Source organism: Narcine bancroftii, chromosome 2 (assembly GCF_036971445.1).
Source record: "Narcine bancroftii isolate sNarBan1 chromosome 2, sNarBan1.hap1, whole genome shotgun sequence".
In the NCBI taxonomy this organism is placed as follows: Eukaryota; Metazoa; Chordata; class Chondrichthyes; order Torpediniformes; family Narcinidae; genus Narcine; species Narcine bancroftii.
In genome coordinates this window covers 355,372,639-355,391,564 of record NC_091470.1, presented here as the reverse complement: position 1 = coordinate 355,391,564, position 18,926 = coordinate 355,372,639, and the positions used below count along the sequence as shown (strand labels likewise).

The 18,926-nt window shown below is 42.5% G+C and overlaps 1 protein-coding gene across 10 annotated transcripts in view; it reads right to left on the bottom strand.

The window, feature by feature from the left end:
• LOC138755773 (receptor-type tyrosine-protein phosphatase mu-like) overlaps positions 1 to 18,926 on the bottom strand; it is a 1,095,616-nt gene that overhangs the window by 142,350 nt on the left and 934,340 nt on the right. For all 10 annotated transcript variants that reach the window (XM_069922352.1, XM_069922354.1, XM_069922355.1 and 7 more), the window contains 2 exons: positions 9,387 to 9,474; positions 1,239 to 1,315 (listed from right to left, as the gene is read on the bottom strand). In XM_069922352.1, the coding sequence (XP_069778453.1) occupies positions 1,239 to 1,315; positions 9,387 to 9,474 (165 nt within the window). The remainder of the gene's footprint in view (positions 1 to 1,238; positions 1,316 to 9,386; positions 9,475 to 18,926) is intronic.

Below are 18,926 nucleotides of genomic sequence, written 5' to 3'. Positions count from 1 at the left end.
ATCTTGGGATCTGTGTCCATGGGGCACTTAAAGCTGACGCATAGGTGGATAGTGTTGTTAAGAAGGTGTATGGTGTTTTGGCCTTTGTTAAATGTAGGATTGAGTTCAAGGGCAGTGAGGTAATGTTACAGCTTGGTTTTGGTTAGACCTCACTTGGAATATTATGTTCAGTTCTGGTCACCTCACTACATGAGGGTGCAGAGGATATTTATAAGGATGCTGCCTGGATTTGAGAGCATGAGAGCATGTCTTATGAAGTTAGATTGAGTGAATTTGGTCTTTTCTTACAGAGGGTGAGGAGTGACCTGATAAGAGGTGCATAAGATAATGTGAGGCAGTGATTGTCTGGATGGCCAGAGGCTTTTTCCCAGGGCTGAAATGGCTATCACAAGGAGACATAGATTAAGTTCAGGGGATGATACAAGAAGATTTTCACACAGAGAGCGGTGGGTGCATAGAATACGTTCCAGTAATGGCGGTGGAGACAGGTAGAACAGAATTTTTCAGGAGACAATTAGATAGGTAAAATGAATTCAGAAAAATGGAGAGTTAAGCACCAGGACGATTCTTGGCATTTGTTAGAGTAGGTTATTAGGCCGGAACAACATTGTGGGCTGTAGGGCCTGCATTGTGCCGTAAATTTCGATGTTCTATGTTGTATAAACCAGCCATTCTCATCAGGGGCCATTCAGTGGGGGAGTCGGAATGAATCATGAAACTTTTTTCATGTTTTTATGTAGTCAGTTGGAGAGAAGTACAACTAAACCTAACTACTTCACAGGATAGAGGGTCGATAACCTTTGAGCAGAGTCCTAAGGGGTCCATTGCCAATAAAAGTTGAGAGTGGCTGGTAAAAACAGTGAACCTGAATTAGCAACAATGAATTCTTATGCAAGGCAGGTATTCACTGCCCCTTGGGGCTCAACCTCACTTAAGCAAACACCCTGTGGCTCAGGATAAAGGATATTTTCCAGAAAATGATCATGTAATCATCTGACAGGCACAAGGTCACTGAACAAAACTGTCCTTAATTGTCAGCCTTTCCTTGTGATATTACGCAACAACAGAAAAATACAAAGCCAGAAAGAACATGGCATGCTGTACGGAGATTGCTGTTATTTGATCTCACTGTCGAGGAACACCCATGTAAGAGAGCTTTCCCTTCACCCTCAGTGGGCTTCCTTCAATCAGGTAAGTAACAATGTTGCACCAATAGACTCCAGTTTTTAGACACTTACTTCAACGTAGCTTGCGTTAATGTAATCAGAATTGGAATCGCTCTCCAATGGCTGCAGTCTGACTCGAGAATGATCATCTGAGGAAGAAAACAGTTGTCATTGGTATTAAATAAAAACCTCAGACCTTAAAAAGCATAAATCAGGAGTACCTGCTTTTAGTTCAAGGTCAAATAAATAGTGGGAGAGTGATCAAGAGCTTTAACAGACTTCATTGCTGACGGCTCAAATTCAAGAACTGTATCTCAAAATTCCAAATCTCTAACCTGCTTACATCACATCCCTATCAAACTTCTCACTGGAAATGTACCCGAGGGTTCTCCTCCAACCTCCTCACCCACAGCATTCAAATATTAGAAGGGAGTGGTAGATGTTGCAGTCTCTACAGCATTCTCCAACCTGGAGGCATGTTTGAGCTTCATTAAAGATTCCAAGTGTTCCATTAAGATTCTCACGGGGACATTCTTGCTCACTAGCAGGAGTGAGAAAATCGAGAAGGATCATCATATGGTTGTGATGAATGTTCTTGCAAGGGGAAAAACAAACATCTAATGCACTGCTTTCATCATGGCCGTGGGGTCAGTGTTGGGACCACTTCCTTTAACGTTCTATGTTGATGATTTGGATTGCAGAATAAATGGCTTTGTGGCTAAGTATGACAGATTATAGATATGTTTTTGGGAGATAAATTGGGGCAGGCTTTTTTAGTGTTGGCCACACACAAACACTTTAAAACAGATCTTATTTGAAATACTGGAGTTCTGCTCATGCTAGACAGGCCAGCTCTAAGAGCCTTTGCAAAAGCTTTGGAGAGTGTCCAAGAGACTTCACTAATGGATTGTTGTTTACAAAAAGGCAACAGATGAAAGAACTTGTTGGAGCTGCAGGTTATCTGGAGTGCAACCTGTTGTTCTAAGAGGGTCATGTGGTTTTGCAAGCAGAGAGAGTAAAACAGGCTTTATCTCTGAGAGGGAGAGAGAGAGAGCGAGAGAGAGAGAGAGAGAGAGAGAGAGCGAGAGAGAGAGAGAGAGAGAGAGAGAGAGAGAGCGAGAGAGAGAGAATTCAGTTCTGCAGTTTTACAGTCAGCAGCAGCAGCTGGCACTGGAATAGGACAAGCTGGCAAGCTTGTGGAAAACCCCATTTGGAAGATGGGTTGTGAATGCTTAGTTCAGTCTGGTCAAAGCCCTGGTTCATGCAAGAGGAGAGGACTGACTGCCTAATGTTTCAGTTGAAATAAGGGAAACAAAAAGGAACTCTGTGGTGACCTGAAAGAAAGAGGTTATCATCTAGAAAACCCTGATGGGGCAAGTTTCTTCAGCAAGACACTGAAGTGGCTGGTTACAAGGAATCAGTTGTGGGTGTCCAGCAAATAACAAATCTCTCTCTGAAAACCAACAAGAAACTTCCTGAGTGGTAACCATTTACCTTTTTAGTATTAGAATTTGGTGAACTTTATAAATGTTAAATTCTGTGCACAGTCTAAGAATTGCCTGCAACCAGTGAATTTGGAGGAATGAGAAGGGAGATTGGACTGTGAATTAAAGAACTTTTCTAAATTTCTTCTTCTTCTTTGGCTTGGCTTCGCGGACGAAGATTTATGGAGGGGGTAAAAGTCCACGTCAGCTGCAGGCTCGTTTGTGGCTGACAAGTCCGATGCGGGACAGGCAGACACGGTTGCAGCGGCTGCAGGGGAAAATTGGTTGGTTGAGGTTGGGTGTTGGGTTTTTCCTCCTTTGCCTTTTGTCAGTGAGGTGGGTTCTGCGGTCTTCTTCAAAGGAGGTTGCTGCCCGCCAAACTGTGAGGCGCCAAGATGCACGGTTTGAGGCGATATCAGCCCACTGGCGGTGGTCAATGTGGCAGGCACCAAGAGATTTCTTTAGGCAGTCCTTGTACCTCTTCTTTGGTGCACCTCTGTCACGGTGGCCAGTGGAGAGCTCGCCATATAACACGATCTTGGGAAGGCGATGGTCCTCCATTCTGGAGACGTGACCCACCCAGCGCAGCTGGATCTTCAGCAGCGTGGACTCGATGCTGTCGACCTCTGCCATCTCGAGTACTTCGACGTTAGGGATGAAAGCGCTCCAATGGATGTTGAGGATGGAGCGGAGACAACGCTGGTGGAAGCGTTCTAGGAGCCGTAGGTGATGCCGGTTGAGGACCCATGATTCGGAGCCGAACAGGAGTGTGGGTATGACAACGGCTCTGTATACGCTTATCTTTGTGAGGTTTTTCAGTTGGTTGTTTTTCCAGACTCTTTTGTGTAGTCTTCCAAAGGCGCTATTTGCCTTGGCGAGTCTGTTGTCTATCTCATTGTCGATCCTTGCATCTGATGAAATGGTGCAGCCGAGATAGGTAAACTGGTTGACCGTTTTGAGTTTTGTGTGCCCGATGGAGATGTGGGGGGGCTGGTAATCATGGTGGGGAGCTGGCTGATGGAGGACCTCAGTTTTCTTCAGGCTGACTTCCAGGCCAAACACTTTGGCAGTTTCCGCAAAGCAGGAAAGCTGGCTCTGAATGGGCAACTAAAGCGGCATTGTCTGCAAAGAGTAGTTCACGGACAAGTTTCTCTTGTGTCTTGGTGTGAGCTTGCAGGCGCCTCAGATTGAAGAGGTACCGGATGTAAACAGCATCTTCATTGTTGGGGTCTTTCATGGCTTGGTTCAGCATCATGTTGAAGAAGATTGAAAAGAGTGTTGGTGCGAGAACACAGCCTTGCTTCACGCCATTGTTAATAGAGAAGGGTTCAGAGAGCTCATTGCTGTATCTGACCCGACCTTGTTGGTTTTCGTGCAGTTGGATAATCATGTTGAGGAACTTTGGGGGACATCCGATGCACTCTAGTATTTGCCAAAGCCCTTACCTGCTCACGGTGTCGAAGGCTTTGGTGAGGTCAACAAAGGTGATGTAGAGTCCTTTGTTTTGTTCTCTGCACTTTTCTTGGAGCTGTCTGAGGGCAAAGACCATGTCAGTAGTTCCTCTGTTTGCGCGAAAGCCGCACTGTGATTCTGGGCTCGGCGACACTAGGTATTATTCTATTTAGTAGAATCCTAGCGAAGATTTTGCCTGCAATGGAGAGCAGCGTGATTCCCCTGTAGTTTGAGCAGTCTGATTTCTCGCCTTTGTTTTTGTACAGGGTGATGATGGTGGCATCACGAAGGTCCTGAGGCAGTTTTCCTTGGACCCAACAAAGCTTGAAAAACTCATGCAGTTTGGCATGCAGAGTTTTGCCGCCAGCCTTCCAGACCTCTGGGGGGATTCCATCCATACCTGCTGCTTTGCCACTTTTCAGTTGTTCGATTGCCTTATATGTCTCATCCTGGGTGAGGACCTCATCCAGCTCTAGCCTTAGGGGCTGTTGAGGGAGCTGGAGCAGGGCAGAATCTTGGACTGAGTGGTATACACTCATTATATACACGTGCACTTAGAATTAGAAGGTTGTTAAGCTAGGTTAGTTAAGTTAATAGTGATAAGAAAGTTTGATCCTAAATTCATGTTTAAAGATAACTAAAAGCAACTTTTGTTTTTGTAACTATTTGTCTTGGTGAATATCTATTGCTGCTGGGTTTATGGGCTCGTAACACTAAGCTTGCAGATGTTACAAAGGGGCAGGCGGTGAGGTGGAAATGGAAAGGCTACAGAGAGACATAGATTAGGAGAATGGGTAAAGAAGTGGGAAATGAAATGCAATGTTGGAAAGTGTATTGTCATGCACTTTGGTAGAAGGAATAAAAGGGCTGACTATTCTTTTGATGGGCATAAAATTCAAAATTCAGAGGTGCAAAGGGACTTGGGATACCCTCAAGATTAACCTCAAGGAATCTAGAGGAATAGGATGCAAGAGCAGGGATATGATGTTGAGGCTTTATAAGGCACTGGTGAGTTCTCATTTGGGGTTTGGGTTACAGTTTTGGTCTCCTTCTTTAAGAAAGGATGTGCTGACATTGGAGAGGGTCAGAGAAGATTTACAAGAATGATTCCTGGAACGAAGAGCTTAACATATGAGGAATATTTGACGGCTCTTGGACTGTATTCCTTGGAGTTCAGTAGAGGAGTTAAGGACAAGAGGGCACAACTTCAGGATTGAAAGGCACCCATTTGAAACAGAGATGTGGAGGAATTTCACTAGCCCGAGAGTGGTGAACCTCTGGAATTTGCTGCCATGGGCAGCTGTGGAGGCCAGGTCATTGGGTGTATTTAAGGCAGAGATTGATAGGTATCTGAATATTCAAAGGTTATGGGGAGAAGATAGGGGAGTGGAATTGAGTGGGAGAATGTTTCAGATCATGATGAGATGGCAGAATGAACTTGACAGGCTGAATTGCCTGCTTCTTTTCCTATATCTTATGGTCTTAAATCTGGCTGCGCATATGCAAGTTAGGATTTTGGATTTTTATAATAATATCAACATGCACGTCAGAAGAAGGATCACATTTCATGTTTGGCTGTGGTTTTAAGCTGTTATGAGAACATTAATTTCACTGCAAGGTACATTGATCACCTTTCTTAACAGATATTATAAATTGTTATGGGCCCAGAAGACCCCAAAACCCAGCAGCAAAAGAAATTCATGAAGATAAATAGCTATTTAAAGAAAATTTACTTTTAATTTTCTTTAAACATAAAAACAGGATCAAAATTTAACTTATTACTATTAACTTAACCTAACTCAACCCTCTTCTAATTCTAAGTGCACAAGTATGTAGTGTGTGTAAGTTCAGAAAAGTTATTTGATTCACAGTCCAATCTCACTGAACCTAGTTCAGTGCTTGAACTCTTGATCAAAGACAACCTAGCTCAGTGGTTGCTGGGTTTGCCTCCAAGATGGGACAGGTGCAACAACCGCTCCTCGATGGCAAGAGGTCACAGTTATCCCATAGAAGACAACGGGGATCTGTTACTATTGCATGGACTGTATCTCTGCCACCAAGGTCAGAGAAGGTAGTGGGCCAATAGAGATGTCAATATCATGGTTTCTTCTATAAACAGGGACATTCCTGTTTCCACACAAAAGAGAATGTGACTGAATATTTCTGCAAAATTCTGAATTCTATTTACATATAGACAACATTGCTGATGAGAGAAAAGAACTAATATAAATCTGAGAGATCTCTGTGCATGACACTTGGAAGTGGAATGGGGTTTCAATAACGAATTTGCACGTCAGATGCTTAAATCATTCAATGATGTGCGTCAATGGTTTTATTACATCAATGGCCTTCAAAATTCTACAGGGTCTTATCAGAAGAACTAATGGTGATACAATTGCAAGAGCAGTCCTAACTTAATTCAATTTTAAACAAATGTAGTTGATATTCGTGATAGGAGGTATTGCAATGTTAGCTATTAAACAAAGAAGTTGGAAGAACAATTGGAGGTGAAGATAGATTGTATGGGCAAGTATAAAGTGTTGCAGTGGAAAGGAGAAAAATTCTAGAATAATAAAAGAGAGCATAGAACATGAGAGCACAGTACAGGCGCTTCAGCCCAAAATGTTGTGCTGACCTATATAAACCTTCTTAACAATCTAAACCTTCTCTATCTCGCACCTATAACCCTCTAAGAGTCTTTTAAATGTCCCTCCACCCTAGCCCTGGCATTGCAGGATTCACTGAATAAAATACTTGCCTCTGATGTCTTCCCCTAAACATTCCTCCCCTCACCTTATACAGATTAGGTAGAAATTGATTCCCATTTTGCTAATTTTTCTGAGCTAAACATGGGGAGTAAAAGTCTTCATTGTGGAGAGAAGCATTGAATTGGAGCTGATATAGCAGGCTCCAGCTCACGTTCAGTGGTGAAGGCCTCACTTCAGACCATTGGCTGAGAGTGGTTCCAGGAACTAGGAATAAGGTCCAGGAATTGTTTGGGTGCAATGGTAAGCAAGCCTCCAGGAAAAGCCTTCCATGACGGTACCTTCCAAATGATTTGGAGGCTTGGAATCAGGGGTCAAGGAGGTACGATCTGGATACAGGAGCCAGTTCACCACTGAACAACAGGCCTTGGGCAGTGAGATCCATGGCCTTTGCAGGGCAATTTTTTTTGTATACCTTATGCAGATGGCAATAAATTGAATCTTGAATTCTTGAATTTCTCAAGTGCATCGTAAGAACAAGTTCTGTTCCACATTTTTTTCAACATCAGTTCACTGATTGTCTTCTGAGCAGTGTGGTTATGTAAATGTTCATTTAATAATGGTTTATATGTGCGAGAGGGAATGGGGTTGTGGTAGATATAATCCTGACATCATTTGGATTGATTAATGGATAGAAACGCCAGAAAATGAGACGAGTCCAGAATACCAACTTGTTCAGCATGGACTCTGGAGCAAAGCGCCGGTTCTGTGCTCCACGTCACCATGACTTTGACGCCTGCATAAGACCATGACTGTATCTGTAAGGGGGAAAGAAGGCGAACTTACAGAAACACCCTGTGACAATCAGTTAATTGAGTGGTGAGCACTTTGAACTCATTTCCACCTGGAACGGTTGAAGTGAGTAAGGGTAGGCTGGACAAGAGTACTAGTGAACAGGGAATAAAGGAAAACACTGATAGATTTACTCAAGAAAGAGAAAATGCAGAATGACACAAGCCAGTTTTGGATCGGTTTCATGGCCTGCTTCGTTGACGCTGACTTTTATATTTATTGTCTCTTTCAGGCCTCATGGCCTGTGGTAGTAACTTGATCTGAACCATTGAAGTTGGTGTACCTGACGTAGCTGCGTGGCTGCAGCAAGTAAGAAGTTTGGAGCGTTTGTAGATTGTATTGATTTAAGTTAGAGATACAGAACACTAACAGTCCCTTATGGCCCATGAGCCGCGCACCCAATTCCGTGCATGAGACCCAATTAACCTCCTAATCCTGAACAACTTTGGAATGTGGGTGAAAACCTGCATGAAAACGGGGAGAACCTACAAACTTCTTACAGGAAGCAGATGGACTCAAGGCTGCTAGCGTGTTGCACCAACTCTAATACTCAGAATTACCGTCATTTGTTTCAAATTGGCAAGTTAAGTATGCTGTGAGCACACATTTTCAGTCTCCTGTTTGAATTAGATCATTAGGTGAGCGGGATGTGGCGTGAGCCATTGGCGTTTTATTGTACATTAAGATGAATGTACAGAATCATGTTTAAAAATCACCTGTACAAAATGATACAAATTAAAGAGTGCATTACTTTTCCCCACATCGGTGAGTTCTTTGACATTTATGGAGTGCATTCTCGGCACTGTTCCCTGCATATTCCAAGCATGAGTGCTCATGTATTCGTTCGCCACAATGCAATCTTCTCCCTTTCTCTTCACAGGGTTTTCAATAAAATTGATTGAGAATAAACATAATTAATTCTACTTCATCATCATCAGCTTTTTCCTTACTGGCCCTTTTTAAGTTCTTTCCTGTGGTGTAGAGAACCAAGTCATTGGTAAATGCTCGAAGGATGAAAATAGAGTTTAACCTACTCTGATAACAAAGTAGTTAGAGGGGAGGGAAACTGTCCTTTTCTGTCAGTATCATAACATAATTTAAGGTTCACAAACCCTATCCTTGCAGCTGGGCCATCCAGCACAAGTTGACAAGGTAAAATAAGATGCGTAGCAATGGGATGGATTCCTGTCAGTTTTCATCAGAAGGTTACGCACTATTTCAGATGAAGAGATGGGTGGGGGAGGAGGGGAGAGGTGCTATTTGAGAGAGAAGGGTTGGGGTTAGATTGTGATGAAGAATTCCAACACCGAACGCTGACTCTCCATTTCCCTCCACAGACGCTGCCTGACCAGCTGAGTTCCTCTCATATCATGTTATTTGAACCAAAGCTCTTCTAATTGACCCTTTCACTTGGTACATTGAAGTCACAAAAAGTCAGGCTTTAGATAACACCATCCTGCTTCCTTTATTTCCACAAAGGACAAGGAGACGGAAATAAATGAACGAAGAAATCACCAGAGATAGATATTGGGCTGCAAATGGCCTTGGGCATCCCCAGTTAGCACCGGTGCAATAAACAAGAAATGAACAACTGAAGCTTTGTGTGCACTGAGGAGTAACACAAAGTAAGATCACTCAGCAATGTCACAGCAGTGTTCCCTGCTTGAGTGATACAATGTAGCCTTTATCAAGAGTTAGGACCTCTTTCCAAGAGGAGCAGTACTTACAAGCAATGATATTCCCATATCTGTTCTTCATCCTGTTTTCATCTTTCTTGGCAGAATCCCATGGGGCAGACTGTCCTTCATAAAAACTCTGGAACAGACAAAAGGAATTGATTGTTGCTATTCATGACTGTTCACCAAGGACATGTGATTTTCCTATTTCAAGGAGGGAAGGATTTAGATGCAAGTCAGCAATAACCACATTAAGCTCTGATTCTGCATGGACAACATTGTGCCAGGAAAGAAATTGCAAAATTTGTTTATTCTTAAATGTAAATTTAAATTTAGACACGCAGGCCCCTTTTGGTCCACGAGCCAGTGCTGCCCAATTTACCTACAACCACCTGGAATGTTTTGAATGGTGGGAGGGAACTGGATCCCCTGAGGGAAACTCATGCTGACACGGGGAAGAGGTAGAGTACGGGATTCAAACCCCGGTCCCGATCGCTGGCACTGTAACAGCGTGGCGATAACTATTACACCAACCATACCGCCCAATGTCAACTTTGTTTCAAAAGAGACATAAAGGACTGCAGATGCCAAAAATCTGGAGCAAAGAATAAACAAATTCCTGGAAGGGACTCAGTGGCTCAGGTACCATCTGTGGAGGCGAAGAAATTATTGTCATTTCAGGTCAGGGCCCTGCATCATGACTGGGCATTTAGAGGGAAGATCAAGTTTATTGTCACATATACCAAGATACAGTGATAGAGGTTGTTTTGTCAGCAGGTTAGCTACACCGAATATAATAAGCAAGGTACAGTGTGTTGCACTGCAGTACAACATTGCAGAGTTACAGTGAGACCATTTGGTATGGAACAATGGGAGCATAATGTTAGTATGTTGAGGTTCATTCATTAGTCTAACAATGGTGGTGGGGGGGGAAAAGTCCTTAAATCTGGTGGGGCATATTCTCTCTGACTGGGTTGGGGGGGAGGGGGGGGAAGAAGAGAGTATGATAAAGGCAAGATGAGTCTTTTAAGATATGGGCTACTTTTCTAAGAGGGAATTATAGATATATTTGATAGAGGTATGTGTAATGGCATGAGCCACATTCACAACCCTCCACAGTTTCTTATGGTCTTTCATGGAGCAGCTCCCATACTACCCCTCTGTTTCTACCCCTATTTTTACCCCTCTTTTTCAACCCCTGTTTCTACCCCTCTGTTTTGACCTCTCTGTTTTTACCCTTCTGTTTGTACCCCTATTTTTACCCCTCTGTTTTGACTCCTCTGTTTCAACCCCTCTGTTTCTTCCCCTGAGGATGTTTTCAGTGGTGCAACTGTAGATGTTGTTGAGGTAAGGAGGTAGCATGCCAAAATCGCCTCAGGCTGTTGAAGAAGTAGAGTGCTGGTGTGATTTCTTAGCTGATGCATCAACATGGATGTATCAGCAGAGGTCTCTGGAGATGTTTTCAACTGGGGACTTTATGCTGTCTACTGTCTCCATCTCAGACTGTTAATGCAGACTGGGGAGTGAGTTTTATGCTCAGGGGTATTGGCATCTCCATACCATAGAGAGACCCAGGATGGTTGGTGATAAGGGCAAATAAGGCATGTGAAATAAGGTGGGAGCAGGGGTGGGGAAGGTAGTGGCAAGAGTGGGGAGAGGTAGGGGCAGAAGTGGAAGATGATATTGTGAACTAATATTTGTAGATGTATTTGGGAGATAAATTGGTAAAATTAGAGAAGGTTACATACACATACACTTTAAAACAGATCTTATTTGAAATATTGAAGAATTCATATTCAGTGACTTTACAGAAACTATGGAGAATGCTATGCACACTTCACAAGTAGGTGCTAATTGAAATGATGTCATAAAATGAATAGATCATTGTCTTGGATGGTAGTCAGGTCAGCTATGTTGAACATTTTTACAAGTCTTCTGACCTTTCTGCAAAGTGCTCACTCAAAGGTCATTGAGAGGTTTGTTTACCTAAAACCACAGATGGGAGCAGAAGGATAACTCCTGTTGTTTGCTGAAGATGGAGAGAGAGTCACAGCTGATACAAGCAGGAGAAGTTTGTTGGAACTGAAACAGAAGCATCAGAGTGGCGGATGGCTGGAAGTGCTATCTGTCTGATGTTTCTCTTAGAATAAGGGGAACAGAAAGGAACTCTGTGGTGGCTTGAAAGAAAAAGGTTATCATCTGGAGAACCCTGATGGGGCAAGTTTCATCAGCAAGATATTGAGGTGACTAATGGTGGTACCTCAGTTGTGGAAATCCTGGAACAACACATCTCTCTCTGCAAACTTCCAAAGAACCTTCCTGAGCGGTAAACATTTATCTTTCGAGCACCAAAGCCTGGTGAACTTTATACATGTTAAGTTCTGGTGCACAGTATAAGAATTGCCTGCAATCAGTAAACTTGGAAGAATGAGAAGTAAGATTGAACTGTGAACTAAAGAACTTTCTTAAATTTACACACACATCACATACACGTACACTTAGAATTAGAAGGGGGTTAAGTTACGTAGTTAAGTTAATAGAGATAAGTTAAAGTTTGATTCCGTTTTCATGTTTAAAGATTTAAAAAAAATCTAAGTAGATGGTGCATGGGACTTCAGTGGAGGAGAGAGCTGTTTTGAGGTAATAGGTTGGGGAAGTTTGGAATGTAAAAAGTAAGAAAAGGGAGAGCGAGTGTAGCAGTTAGTGCAATGGTATTAAAGCACCAGTAACCCCGGTTTGAATGTAGTGCTGTCTGCTAGGAGTTTGCATGTTCTCCCTGTGCCTATGTGGCTTTCCTACAGGTGCTCTGGTTTCCTCCAACCCTTCAAAAATGTACAGGGGTTACAGGTTACAATGTGCATTTGGGGACCATGGGCTCATGGGCTAGAAGGGCCTGTTACCCCACTGTATGTCTAAATAAAAAAAAATAGTATCTAGGTGGACCAGCGTGCATAGGAAAGGATCACTGGGTGGTCGTGGAATTTCATGTTCATCCCATTGAATATCACATAGTATCTTTGACCTACTACAATAAGGAATGAGGTGCAAAAGCATTAAAGTCAAGACTGCCAGTATGTGAAATAGCTTCTTCCTGCAGAGTGAGATTGATGAATAGTATCCTGTAACCTTAGGCCTCTTATAAATGGAACTGAGTAAATCATTCCAGAATATTTATACAAATAAAAATGGGCGGCATGGTTGGCGTGGCGGTTAATGCAATGTCCTTACAGCGCCAGCGATCAGGACCGGGGTTTGAATCCTGCGCTGTCTGTAAGGAGTTTGTACTTTCTCCCCATATCTTTGTGGGTTTTCCCCAGAGGTTCTGGTTTCCTCCCACCGTTTGAAACATACCTGGGGTGTAGGTTAATTTGGTGTAAATTGGGTGGCACAGACTCATGGGCTGAAATGGCCTGTTACTGTGCTATATGTCTAAATTTAAATTTTAAAAAATTTAAATTGATTTAATATTCTATTTTATATCAGTATATGGCTATTATGTGCTGTATGTGTGTGCACTGTGGTCTGGAGAAACACTGTTTCATATGGTTGTGTATGTATTAATTGATTGTATTAATTGAACCCAAATCTGAGGTGTTGATCCTGGAGTTTGCATTTAGCGTTACCACAGCAGTGGAGAAGATCGATAATTGACAAGTTGGTGTGGGAATGGATGGTCGGGGGGTGGGTGGGGGGTGTGATTCAAATTGCTACTCAGGGACACTCAGAAAGGTCAGGAACCAACAGTGAATGAACATATTTGATTCTAGACCGATCTCCACCAGCCCCCCCCCCACCCCCCACACCCCACCCCACCGAAACTGTGTGGACTTTCCTGTTTAACTCCAAACAAAGTTACTTTACAGTAGTGGAGAAAGTGGGGGAGGGAAAGGGAGAACAAAGGAAATATTTCTGATAAGGCGAGACCCAAACATTCACTGATTCTTAGAATCAGTAGCCAACAATTTTAATTCCACACCCCATTCCCACACCGACATGTCTGTCCATGGCCTTATGTCATGGACACAAATCAGATGAACAAATCTAATATTCTCTCTGGACACTCTCCAACCAGATGACATTAGCATTAACGCCCTGTCTCTCTCTGTCTGTCTGTCTGTCTCCCTATCCCTCTGTCTCCTTTCATCCACCTCTCCACTCCTTCTCTCTCCATTCAGGGAGCTAACACCTCCTCCATCATGACTTCTCATCCATATCCACCTATGACTTTTTGCCTGTTAGACTGACTCTCCCCCACCTTTTTTTTCTGGTACCTGCCTACTGTTTTGCTCAGGCCTGAAACGTTGATTACACTTTACTTCCTATAGGCGCAGCGTGAACTGTTGAGTTTCTCCTGCACTTTGGCGTATTGCACGAGAATCAGATGACCCATCTTTGCCTGAAGCAGTTGGAGATATTCCTTTCCTCTACCCAGCCCTATCCAACTTTCATTGCTGCTGGTAAGTGAACTTGTTTCTCTCTTTGCCTGGAAGGTAACATTAGATCGGTTATTCCTTCTACAGGTACTGACTGACTGAGTATTTCTAGTATTGTCTCTTTTCAGTTTAGATTTCCAACAGCTGCAGTTTTCGTTTGGTTTTCAAAGTGAATTCACTTTGCAAGCCACTAACAACCTGAGCTACGTGAATTCGGACTGCCACTTCAAAAAAAAAGGCTGGATTTTACTCCAACACCATTGGGTTAAGAGTTCATCAGTAACTTAAGATAAATACAGATGTTTGCTGATATTTGTACAAAGCAGGACTCCATTAAATACCTACATGCTGCCTGTGTTATTTTGACAACATCCCCCAAATCTGTAACCTCTACCATCAAGAAGGACAGGGAAAGTGAGTGCAAGGGAACCTCAGCATTTGCTTATTCCCCTCCAAATCACACCATCTTGACTGGGAAATATAATGCCATTCATTTATCAGACTGGGTCTATATCCTGGATCTTCCTTCTCCATTCCTTTGTGGGAATGCCTTCACTTGAAGGACTCTAGTGGTTCAAGAAGGTGGCTTACCCCAACCCTACACAAGGGAAAGTAGGAATAAACAGTTGTGAGTGAAACACGGAAGTTTGCAGATGCTGTGATTGTAGGAAAAACACACAGTAAATCCTGGAAGAACTCAGCTGGTCTTGTAGTGTCCATAGGAGGTAAAGATATATTCCCGACATTTTTGGCCTGTGTCCTTCTTCAAGGTAAAACACAGGAAGGTGCCTCAATGAAGACTGAGAGGAAGGTGGAGGAATGGGAGGGGGAGGAGTCCAGACCAACAAACAAAATGTATTAATCGGATATGATAAGAGGAAAGGTGAGAATTGATTTTGGCTCTGTGAATGGAGACAGAGGGAAAATGGGAGAGAGAGAAAGACAGACAGAACTAGATGAAAGAGGGCAGGGGGTCAAAGACTGAGAGGAGGTGGTTATCCGTTTGGAGGGTGCCCAGATGGAAGATGAGGTGTTGTTTCTCTTGCCAGTAACATCCTTTAGAATGAATGCATTTTAAACAAGGATGGCATTTTAGGTTGGACCAACTATTCCCTTTCAGGAAAGTTTATAACCTTTTGATGTATGCTCTGCTTTCACCTTTAAAATAGGAAATTCAGGAAATCCAGATGGAAGTGAAGACAGGGGAAGTACTTCTGATGTACACCCTGTGTCCTGGAGACTTTGCAAGACAAAGTCTTGTGGGATGGTTCACCCAGCAAACTGTCAAAGTCATTTGGTAGAATGCCCCATTTTCAGAATTTCATAAAAAGGCATTAAGACCCACTAAGATTGCAAAATGAGAGGGTCCCAAACCGTTAGATTCTTCATGCACAGTCAGGTCCTCAACACCTCTGCATATCTTGACCAAACAGCTCCAACATCCAGGCCCGAAAGTCTGATGACTGAACCCAGTACATTTCTGCCAGTGCCCTGCACTGAAACACACTACGCCTCATACAGGTTTTGCTCCTCTGACCCTTGGGACTGGCTTTGGGCACTGCAAAAGCTTGCATTGAAACCACCACATAATCATGGTGAAAAAAAATTGCTGATTTAAATATCAATAAAACTGACAAAAAGTGCATTGAAACTTTGCAAAAGTTTCAATAAAGAACACTTTTTTTTTCCTTGGTAAGTATCAATGCAATAGAGGAATGTGCTGGACAAACTCAGCAGGTCCCATAGCAGGTCACATCCCATGGATGCTGCATGTCCTCCTGAGTTACTTCCTTCTTCTATGAACTAGTTCCTAAGAAGGTTGCATGACCCTTACCATCCGCCCTGCAAAATCTTTGGGTGGTATGTGCGTGGAAAGAAAAATTTGAAAACCACTGTTATAAATTCTTTAAGAAATAAGTAAAAACAGATTGTTATTTAACAATAAGTTGGATCAGACAATGTGTCTTTTTGATCTTCTTTATTTTGACACAAAGTCTATAACAATTCTTTTTAGTGTCTGAAAAACTCTACTTTTATGAGTCTGGGTGCATATCTCTTTATTTCGTATTCACTTTGTACTTGGGAACTCTGTAGGCAAGAAGCCAGGGAATTGATTTCTAACCTTATAAAGAAGGTGGTAGAGTTCTGAAAAAGTTACCGATGTCTTCAGAAACAAATACTTGTAATTATGCTGGTACTTCAGATGGAAAAGTATATCCCCAAGGTTCACTGTATGAATTCACTGAATTATTTCTGAAACATGCAAGGATTTGTAGAAACTGCAGCACACCCTTTGAACAGCAAATTATTGAGGAATGGGATAAAAGCATAAACTGATGTAATGGGTTCTGATTTGTTTAGATTTATTTCAACATAATTAGAAATAATTATCATATTGGCTGCACAGTCTGTGTAGGGGTGAAATTAATATTCACTTTCAGATCATCGTAGTTTTGGCCTTGGAGTTGCCTGAGGGCTTTTTTTCCACTTCGTGCATTTAATTGAAAGCAGACAAAGAATTGCTGGAAGAACTCAGCGGGTCAGACAGCATCCAAGGTTAGAAATGGTCAGTCAGTGTTTCAAGTTGGGGCCCTTTATCAAGATGACCAGGAAGTTGGGGGGGGGGGCGGTGGTGATATTGCATGTATAAAGGGGAAAGGGTGTTGGTGAGGGGCTCAGAGCGGATAGGGTTTAGGACATAAGGTGCGAGAGGTGGAGAAGGAGAGCCCATTAGGAGGCAGGGGTGAAGGATAGGGAGAAAATAGAGAGAGAGCGAATGAATGAAATCAGGAGCAGGTAGAGATGGAAACAGTTGAATTGGATGGGAGTGGGGTTACCTTAAATTTGAAAAAAATCTGTGTTTATGCTGTTAGATGTAAGGCTCTCCAGGAGGAGGAGGAGGAGGAGGATGCGTTAAAAGGCCTTCATATAGTTATCTCAACACCTTGTGTTCTGAATGAAGTTAAACGTTGATCATAATCAGCTGGAGGAAGTCATAGAATAAAGCAAAAGGCAAAAAAAAAGCAACTTGCTTTCAATTCCTATTCTCACTGTAACTATCCAAAGTGGATTTTTGCACTATTGTGAAGTGCAGTACATAAATGTGCTACAGAAATTCATCAGATCATGCAGCATCTATAGGAAGTGAAAGGTAATCAATGTTTTACTCTTAACTTCCTATAGATGGTGCGTGACCTGCTGAGTTTCTCCAGATATTGCAGAAGGAGGCCATTTGGCCCTAGAGATAATGATGGAACTCTGCAAAGAGATCCCTTTAGTCCTCTCTTTGCACACTTTCCCTATATTTAAGGAAATGAGGGAATGAGGGAAGATGATTTAAGATTGAATGACTACAAAAGATCTTGAAGTTCAAATTGCTTCATTCTGCCAGTTAGTCCATTTCAGGTCTTCAAATTTTCGTAATCCTGATGCCATAGGTACTCTGTGATTAGTAAGGGATTACTTTATGTGGTGTGTGAGTGAGGAAAAAAAGCTTGAGAACCACTGCTCTAGACTCAATTGTTACTGAAATATTTTGCTTGATAAAAATTGTCATTGGCCCATTTCCTTTGGAGATATGAAACCGAGTCAATTAGGTACGATTAAAACAGTGGTTTTCAAAATTTTTCTTTCCACTCACATACCACCTTTTTTAAGAAAAAAATTGAAAACCACTGCTTTAGAGGGATCCTGTATTTAAAGGAATGCAAGATGATATCAACATATTGAATGGCGTGGGTAAAACCAGAAAATAGTTTCAGTTGAGGGAATTGAGGAGCTATGGACTAAATTTAAAAAATGATCCGTAAAGGTGGTAATCTCTGGATAACAACCAATTGGCACAGGGTCAAGAAAATTAGAGAGTTAAATGCATGGGGGCTCGAGGATTGGTGTGGGAGAAATGGGTTCCAATTCATGGGAAATTAACACCAGGTTTGGGGAAGAAAGGAGCTGTTCAAGGGAAATGGGCTCTACCTGAACTGTGATGGGATCTGGATTCTGGTGAATCGCATAACTAGGACTGTGGATAGGGCTTCAAACTAAATATGGGGGGTGGGGGGGCAGGGGGGGGTGGGTTCAATAGCCTGGAGGAGGGTGAATAAAGTAAAAGAGAAATGTGTGGGTAAAATAAAAGCAACACTGAAAAAAAGAGCAAAGTAAGAGCAAAGTGGATAAATGTCAAATGTCAAAGAGGGGAAAATTATGAGATTTTAAAAGCTCATTTAGACTTTATCTAAATGCCCATAGTAAGGCAGCAGAGTTGGCATAGCGGTAGCACAATGCTCTTCCGGCGCAAGTGATCGGGATCAGACCTGGGTTCAAATCCCGCACTGTCTATATTCTCCTGTGTCTGTGTGGGTTTTCTCGGGGGGGGGGGAAACATGACTCGAGTTTCCTCCCAGCCTTCAAAAACGTATGGGAGTGTTGGTTAATGGGTTGTAATTTGGGTGGCATGGACTCGAGTTAGAGTACTAGTTCAATGAACTAGTGGCACAAAGGTATGATTTAGAGGCCATTACAGACATGCGGTAACAGGATGGCGAGAGATGGGAATTAAATATCCAAGGTTATCAAGTAATACCAAAAGACAGACAGGAAGGAAAGGAAGGTGGGGGTAGCGCTCAGTTAAGGATGAGATCAGGGTGGTGATATTAGATATAAGATCTAAGGAGCAAAATGTTGAATGTATCTGGGTAGAGATTAGGAATAGTAAAGGAAAAAAAAATTCTGGTGGGAGTAATAACAATACCATGGCACAGGCAATAAACCAAGAAATGTCGGAGGCATGTAAGGATGGAACAGCAGTTATCATGGAGGACTTTAACATGCACATAGACTGGGTCAACCAGGTTGGTCAGGGAAACCTTGAGAAGAACTTCAGAAAAGCTTTCTTGAACAGCATGTTAATGAACCTAAAAGGGAACATGCTATCTTGGATCTGGTCCTGTGCAATGAGACGGGTAAAATTAGTCAGGGATCCTCTTGGAATGAGGATTGAGCTTCACACACAAATGAAGGGTGCAATAGCTCAGTCTAAAACCAGTGTATTTTTAAGATCAAAATAGAACCATGCCCCTTTAATTAATTTGTTTTTTCTCATGAACCCGATATACCTCTGTCTGCAGCCGAAGAGAAAGTTTTAGTTTTTATCATGTTG